The 8,336-nt window shown below is 50.0% G+C and overlaps 1 protein-coding gene across 1 annotated transcript in view; it reads left to right on the forward strand.

Moving 5' to 3' along the window:
* LOC118493764 (bromodomain adjacent to zinc finger domain protein 1A-like) overlaps positions 1–7,678 on the forward strand; it is an 18,841-nt gene extending 11,163 nt beyond the window's left edge. The window contains exons 12-21 of the mRNA XM_035994844.1: positions 373–518; positions 626–697; positions 830–912; positions 1,022–1,186; positions 1,715–1,926; positions 3,466–3,615; positions 4,915–5,084; positions 6,569–6,759; positions 6,912–6,999; positions 7,198–7,678. Coding sequence (XP_035850737.1) covers positions 373–518; positions 626–697; positions 830–912; positions 1,022–1,186; positions 1,715–1,926; positions 3,466–3,615; positions 4,915–5,084; positions 6,569–6,759; positions 6,912–6,999; positions 7,198–7,376 — 1,456 coding nt within the window. The 3' untranslated portion in view covers positions 7,377–7,678. The remainder of the gene's footprint in view (positions 1–372; positions 519–625; positions 698–829; positions 913–1,021; positions 1,187–1,714; positions 1,927–3,465; positions 3,616–4,914; positions 5,085–6,568; positions 6,760–6,911; positions 7,000–7,197) is intronic.
* The last annotated feature ends 658 nt before the right edge of the window (positions 7,679–8,336 follow it).

Consider the following 8,336-nt stretch of genomic DNA (forward strand, 5'->3'; position numbering starts at 1 on the left):
TAAACGAACTGACTGAACTGGAAAACTAAAGAATTAAGATGTACGGGGATTGAATGCATCTTTTTTCTTGTTAGGCCTCTGAAATCTGAGTTAGATCTCTTTAATCTGAACCCGTTGAACTTAAAGTTACTAAAATGATAAAAACCAGAAGTCAAACACCTGAACATGAGATCAGACACAACTCTGGCTGCAGCTAGAGGGCGCCATCTGCTCGCAGTCTGTCATACAGCGGGTATGCTTCTATGTATCTTAAATCTGTTTGTGTGTGTGTGTGTGTGTGTGTGTGTGTGTGTGTGTGTGTTTCTCTGTGTGTCTCTCTGTGCGTGTGTGTGTGTCTCTCTCTCTCTTTCTGTGTGTGTGTGTGTGTGACAGGCTGCAGGAGCTGAAGTCTGACAGCATGGCGGCGTGCAGCGGCAGCGGGACGCCTCAGGTGGTCAGCAGCACGGTACGAGTCCTGGCTCAGGCCCTCGCTCACATTGAGCAAGGCATCGAGAGGCGTTTCCTCAAAGCTCCGCTGGGTGAGTCTCTCTCCAGGAACAGACCATAATACTCGGGAGAAGTCACCTGTTAGCTACATGCTACTGGAACCTAATGGTTTGATTCCCCCACACACACACATACACAGGTGATGAAGACTCAAAGAAAGATCAGAAGACGAAGAAGAACAAGAAGAAAGACGAGGACCAGGCCAGTGAAGGTACGACTTCCTGTTTGATAAGAGACTAAATCTAATGAAATTATTCCTAGATTAATTGATTCTGACTGTCTGTCTCTCTCTCTGTCTGCCTACCTGTCTGTCCCTCTCTCTCTCTGTCTCTCTGTCTGTCAGATGGCAGTGACAGTGGTCGGGTCAGTAAGACGGTGTTGGAGCGATGGAGGGAGTCTCTTCAGTCCTGCTCCAGTCTGTCTCAGGTCAGTTCTGCCCTGTTGATCATGTGTAACCGTTGGATACCGTGTGTGTGTGTGTGTATATGTGTATGTGTGTGTTTTGTGAGATTAACGTGCAGACGTGTGTGTCCAGGTGTTTGTTCACCTGTCCAGTCTGGAGCGAAGCGTCCTCTGGTCTCGCTCCATCCTCAACGCTCGCTGTCGCATCTGCCGACGCAAAGGAGACGCCGACAACATGCTGCTGTGTGACGGCTGCGACCGCGGACACCACACCCACTGTCTCAGGCCGCGCCTCAAGGTACGCTAACACACCCACTGTCTCAGGCCGCGCCTCAAGGTACGCTAACACACCCACTGTCTCAGGCCGCACCTCAAGGTACACTAACACACCCACTGTCTCAGGCCGCGCCTCAAGGTACGCTAACACACCCACTGTCTCAGGCCGCGCCTCAAGGTACGCTAACACACCCACTGTCTCAGGCCGCACCTCAAGGTACGCTAACACACCCACTGTCTCAGGCCGCGCCTCAAGGTACGCTAACACACCCACTGTCTCAGGCCGCGCCTCAAGGTACGCTAACACACCCACTGTCTCAGGCCGCACCTCAAGGTACGCTAACACACCCACTGTCTCAGGCCGCGCCTCAAGGTACGCTAACACACCCACTGTCTCAGGCCGCGCCTCAAGGTACTCCGGACCTTGGTTCAGACTTTCAGGTGTGAAAGCCCCCTGAGACCCAGATAGCAGCAGGTATCTATAAGAAATGTACTTGCGTTGATCCAGACTAGCATCATGCTAACATAAAACCTGGTCTGTCTGTCTCAGTCGGTTCCAGAAGGAGACTGGTTCTGTCCAGACTGTCGACCCAAACAGAGATCCAGCCGCCTGCCGTCACGTCAGCGCTCCTCTATCGACGAGGAGGAGGAGGAGGAGGAAGAGGAGGGAGACGGAGAACAGGAAGAGGAGGAGTCAGAAGAGGAAGAGGAGGAATCGGAGGAAGAAGAGGAGTCAGAAGAGGAAGAAGAGGAAGTAGTGAGGTAAGGGTGGAAATATTTAAATATTGTCCATCTGCACTGAGATCAGGGCTGTCAACAAGTATTAGAAGTTCAAATACAGTGCCTCCTGTAGGATATTTTTCAGCAGTGGGGCAGCTCTGTCTGAACAACCAACCTGTATTTTTGAGGAACTATAGGGAACTTAACATCTACAACAGGTCTACAAAATGAATTTTACAAGAAATTTTAACATTACATGTCATTTAGCTGACGCTTTTATCCAAAACAACTTAAAATGTCTATATATATATATATCGGAGGTACCACGCCTCTGGAGCTACTAGGGGTTAAGTGCCTTGCTCAGGGACACATTGGTTGATGTATCTCGGTGGGAATCTAACCCAGGTCTCCCTCACCAAAGGCATTCTTCATCGGGAAACCAAGACCCAAAGTCTAGACTGAAACTATTCATAATGAAACTAATTGCATCTTTGCCTCAGTGGCAACGTTAGCAGCCTTGCTGTGTGCATTTTATTCTTCTTGGCTTTTGGAAAAATAGCTTCATGGCTCGGCTCTAGGGGAATTCAGAAAGAAGAGTAGCATAAGCCTCTTTCTCTTCCTAGAATAGGGCTGGGCACCGAACGGCGATACTTTTATGGCACCGAAAAAAAATGCCCGGATCCTGTGAGTATCGAAAAATTATTTATCTTTCGGTTCCAAAAGCATCTGAGCGCATAAGTGCAAGCTTATCTGTCCTCTCTGCATATTGACAGAGAGCGGAACACACACACACACACACACACACACACACACACACACACACACACGCACACGCACACGCACGCACACACATATACACGCGCACACACAGGCACGCACGCACGCACACACACACACACACATATGCACACACATGGACACAGAGACACACATACGCACGCACACACACGCGCACACACAGACACACACGCACACACACACACACATGGACACAGAGACACACACACACACAGTCACAGTGATGCTGATTAAGTGGTTTCAGTTTTTCAAAACTTGATGCAGACAGCGTTCACTGTGATATGATGTTAATGGAGAGGTGAAAGGGGTCGCGGAGCTGTTGACGTTACACTTCCTCTGAGACAAGCAGGCACAGCAGTGGTTTCTCTGCCCTGATGACATCAGATCCTCCTTGGTTCTTCACACCGCGGCCACAGACCTGGGTCTGATTCAGGACCACATATGGAAGTGGTCTCCATCAGATCTGGGTCTGATTCAGGACCACATATGGAAGTGGTCTCCATCTGATTTGAGTGTCCACACTACTTCTGAAGAAGTCTGAGCTGGTCACTTGACCCCAAAGACATCAGATTTGGGCCACTTGATCCTGCAGTCTGAACGTAGAAGTAGTACCTTCACTAGATGTCAGTCTCGTTGTTTTGGTTTGCCCTCTTGTGGACATAAAGCACACTAATAGATATTCAAATATATTCAGATCTGTGTTCTTTAGAAGGAATATTCAAATATTCAGCTCTGACTGAGATCAGTCTCAAACAGCTTCTCCTCTTATCTCAACTTCTGCAGCACCAAGAAGAGCCAGGCCCCGCCTGCTAAAGGCAAGACTCAACAGGCCCCGCCCCCTAAAGGCAAGACTCAGACCACGCCCAAAGGTCAACAGGCCACGCCTAAGAACAGCACTGCTGCCTCTGCAGGGAAAAACTCCTCAGCCTCCAAGTCAGTATCTGTTGAATCTCTTTACTGTAGCTGTGATCCAGTAACGGTAGTTAAAGGTGCAGTAGGTAGTCTAAAGCCTGGTTCCCACGGCAGGATAATTAGGCCAATTTTAGCCCCGATTCCCCCCTTCTGACAATCTTAAGGATGCTCTGATTATGGTAAAATAATCTGATCAGATGTTCCTGCCGTGTGTGGTGTGTTAAGACTGCTCTCGTCTGCTCTGAAGGACGTCGGGACCGCTCCCATCTCAAATCGGGGATATCCAACATGTTGGATTGTTTTGGCCCGATTCCTCCTCGTGTGTGGTGTCCCCCGGGGACAAACGAGCACGCAGCCTGTGGACTGTGGCGTGTAGCCAATCAGAAAGAGAGGTGACGAGGCGGCGAGGAAAGCACCGGGAAACAACATCAAATCAGGCGGCAGCACGGCGCTCCAGAAAGTCCGGTGGACGTCGGAGATAAGTAGAGCAAGTATAGTCCATGCTGGCGTTGTCTCCACTTCTTTGACCGTCGCCTTTTCTTTTGATAACGTTTTTTTTTCGGTTAAAAACAAACTACAAACTATCGCCACTGCATCCTCTTCGTCCGCCATGATTGTTTACTCTGAAGTCACGTTTGATCTCGAGGGATTTTGCGAGATTTCCTGTCTGACCTGGGAATGCTCGGTTCGTGTGTGATGTTGATTTTTGCCGTGTGCTGCGCACCACACGCTGTACGACCAAAACTGTTAGACCGTGATTTTATATCGGCGTGTGTGGAGTCTCTCAGGATTGGAGAATCGGCCGACAATTTTAAAATCGTCCCGTGTGAACCAGGCTTAAGTAACTACCTTTCTGTCATATCTGCTGAAACTGACCCTATGTTCCAGTAGAACTACATGAAGCAGGTCATTAAAATAAATCCAGCTCCTCTGGCTCCACCTACAGCCTGGAGAGATGATTTACAAAAATCCACAGCTCCCTGTTCAGATGCACCAATCAGGGCCCGGGGGGGTGTCTAACTGTTCAGATGCACCAATCAGGGCCCGGGGGGGTGTCTAACTGTTCAGATGCACCAGTCAGGGCCAGGGGGGGTGTCTAACTGCGTGTCAATCACTGCTCATGCACACGCATCCATTCTCCCTTGTGGGGGGAGGGGCTTAGGAGACAGTTTGGGCTTTAGCAGAAAGGGGGGAGGGACTGAGAAGTTGTTGATGTTCAAATTCTTAGGCTAAGTCCTGGATCTTCACAGTCCTCCCTACAGCACCTTTAAAGTTTGTAATCCAGCTTGCAGCTCTGATCAAAGTTCTGTCCAATCCCAGGTCGTCGGGTAAGAAGGCCACGCCCCCCCCAGTGAAGGCCACCTCGTCTGCAGGTAAAGCTCCGCCGCGCTCCGGGAGTCGGAGCAGCGCCCGTCGGAGCAACGAGATCCACAACGGAAACGCCAAAACCTCACCTGGTCAGAGCGAGAACCGCAAGAGACCTCCCACAGGTAAACAACCAATCAGCACACAGCTAACACCTGCTGACAGGTAAACAACCAATCAGCACACACAAACACCTGCTGATAGGTAAACAACCAATCAGCACACACAAACACCTGCTGACAGGTAAATGTTAGCCTACCACTAGCTAGTAGCTGGATTAAACACGGTTAAAACGCTGACAGCTAACTCTAAACGGTGTAAAGTGTGACTGTGTTTTACTGTAGAGGATTCCACACCAGGATGTAACAATCTGCAGCTGCTGCTGTCAGAAAAACACAGACGGTGCGTTCAATGAAACTGGTAATTTACATCCTCGTGGTGCATTCAAATTTATTGTAAATGTCCTTTTCCTATCTGGTGGTTGTTTTTGTCGTTCATCAGCAATTTACTAGTGAAATAAGTTATTGTTATAGTGTTTACATTATTATTAAACATTTAATTTTGACCATATGGCCTTACGGCCGTCGGCCGTCCAAGGGGCCGTCTGTCTTTATTTTGGCTGATTTGACATGTATAATCGGCGGGGCGGGCACTGCCGGCAGTCAGACTCAATGAGCCATCTGATTGGTGGAGAGCTAACCAGGAAACGGGGAGCGGGATGAGCGTGACTAGTAGGGCTGCCACCTCTTAGTCGATTAGTCGACTAATCAGTCGTTTTGGTCTTAGTCAACTAAGATTTCTTTAGTTGATGAGTCATTTTTTATCCTTATTCATGCTTAATTACTCATTTCCAAGAAACTTATGAGCACATTTCTGGTAAACACCAGATTTAAAGTGGTGCTTTTACAGGATTAATTGTGGAGAAACTCAGTTTTACAGATGGTAAATTAACTACATTTATATTGTGCTTTTCTAGTCTTAATCACCTCTCAAAGAGCACAGCTCTGTCGATTACATCAACTAATCCATTAATCGACAAAATCATATAAGTGTTAGTCGACTAAGAATTTCTTTAGTCGAGGACAGCCCTAGTGACTCAAAATCTGAGTAAAATCTTCTAAACTGACCTTTGTTGATCTGAAATGAAGACAGATTCAGCAGCTGCACGGCCTATTTCTCTCTTCAAATGTTTTCAGAAACACGTTTCGGTGAACTATTTTAGTCCAATATGAGATCGTATTCTGAACGAGCCGCCATGACAGTCTCGCTGTGAATTTCTGGAGAAACCAGACCCACGTGACGCGTTCGTCCAATCAGCTGCCGGTTTTCATCTTTTGGACGACGATCCAGATTAGCGCCGCCTGCTGTTATGGAGACGTATTACGTCTCGTCTCTTCGGTGTTCTGAGCAACTTTTGGGACCAACTCGGGGAGACTGATCAGTCACACTGGCTTTACTGCTGACGGTCGGCCGTCTGGTGGGTGTGTAACGGCCTTAAAGAGACAGTACACACAGACAGGAAGTTACTCTGAGCTCACTTCTAAAACCTATCTGACTGAACTCCTGTTAAACATCAGTAACGTCTCTCCCCCCTCAGCCCCGCCCCCAGACGTGGCTCCGCCTCCCAAACCCCTCCGACCCGTCCTCCCCCCAGCATCCTCGTCCTCGTCTTCGTCCAGCCGGCGCTCCTCCGGCCGTAACCATGGCGTCCACGAGCTATCAGCCTGTGAGCAGCTGGTAGTGGAGCTGGTCAGACACCCAGACAGCTGGCCCTTCATGAAGCTGGTATCCAGGACACAGGTACACACATATACATACACACACACACACACACACACACGTATGTATGTATGTATATACACACAGGTACACACACACACCCACCCGCAGGTACACCCCCCTACTGGATCCACCTGTCGTGGTTACAGATCTACCTGTGTGTCTGTCTGCAGGTCCCTGACTACTATGACATCGTCAAGAAGCCCATCGCTCTCAGCACCATCAGAGAGAAAGTCAACAACTGTGAATATCAGACAGCAGGTGAGAACATCATTATAGTGTGTGTGTGTGTGTGTGTGTGTGTGTGTGTGTGTGTCTGTTAGTAGAGATGATGTAATGGTCTGTTAGCACTGATGATGTAATGGTCTGTTCTCCCCCTCCCTCCCTCCCTCCCTCTCTCCCTCCCTGTCCCCCTCTCTCCCTCCCTCTCTCCCTCCCTCTCTCCCCCCCTCCCTGCAGGTGAGTTTGTCTCTGACGTGGGCCTGATGTTCGGTAACTGTCTCCAGTATAACCCTCGTCACACCAACGAGGCGAAGGCCGGACTCCGCCTGCAGCAGTTCTTCCAATCGGAGCTCAGCAGGCTCGGCCTATCAGAGCGCAGCAGCCCGGCTCCGCCTGCCAAACGCACCCGAAACTGAACCAAACGCACCCTCTGACCTCACCGCCGTCCACTCTGCTGATCGGTCCCTCCAGATGACCTCTGACCCCTGCCGCCAGCAGCCAATCCCAACAGGACTGCAGAGGTCAGAGGTCAGCTGGACCCTCCAGAGCTCCACCGAGCTTCTGGAAACCAGTTCTCAGTTACTGTGAGTTGATGAAACTGTAGATTCTCCTTTACTGCCGTTCACGGACAACATGTAGCAGACATTCCTGTGGTGCTGTAGGACCGTAGAGACAGAGACACCGTAGAGACACCGTAGAGACAGACAGACAGTAGAGACAGAGACAGACCGTAGAGAGACCGTAGGGACAGACAGGCAGTAGAGACAGAGACAACGTAGAGACAGACCGTAGAGACAGAGACCGTAGAGACAGACAGAGACCGTAGAGACAGAGAGAGACCGTAGGGACAGAGAGACTGTAGGGACAGAGAGACCGTAGAGACAGAGAGAGACCGTAGGGACAGAGAGACTGTAGGGACAGAGAGAGACCAGAGAGACTGTAGGGACAGAGAGACCGTAGGGACAGAGAGACCGTAGAGACAGAGAGACCGTAGGGACAGAGAGACCGTAGGGACAGACAGGCAGTAGAGACAGAGAGAGACTGTAGGGACAGAGAGAGACCAGAGAGACCGTAGGGACAGAGAGACCGTAGGGACAGAGAGACCGTAGGGACAGAGAGACCGTAGGGACAGACAGGCAGTAGAGACAGAGAGAGACTGTAGGGACAGAGAGAGACCAGAGAGACTGTAGGGACAGAGAGACCGTAGGGACAGAGAGACCGTAGGGACAGAGAGACCGTAGGGACAGACAGGCAGTAGAGACAGAGAGAGACTGTAGGGACAGAGAGACCGTAGGGACAGAGGGAGACCAGAGAGACCGTAGAGACAGAGAGACCGTAGGGACAGAGAGACCGTAGAGACAGAGAGAGACCAGAGA

The sequence above is a fragment of the Sander lucioperca genome, chromosome 18 (assembly GCF_008315115.2).
Source record: "Sander lucioperca isolate FBNREF2018 chromosome 18, SLUC_FBN_1.2, whole genome shotgun sequence".
In the NCBI taxonomy this organism is placed as follows: Eukaryota; Metazoa; Chordata; class Actinopteri; order Perciformes; family Percidae; genus Sander; species Sander lucioperca.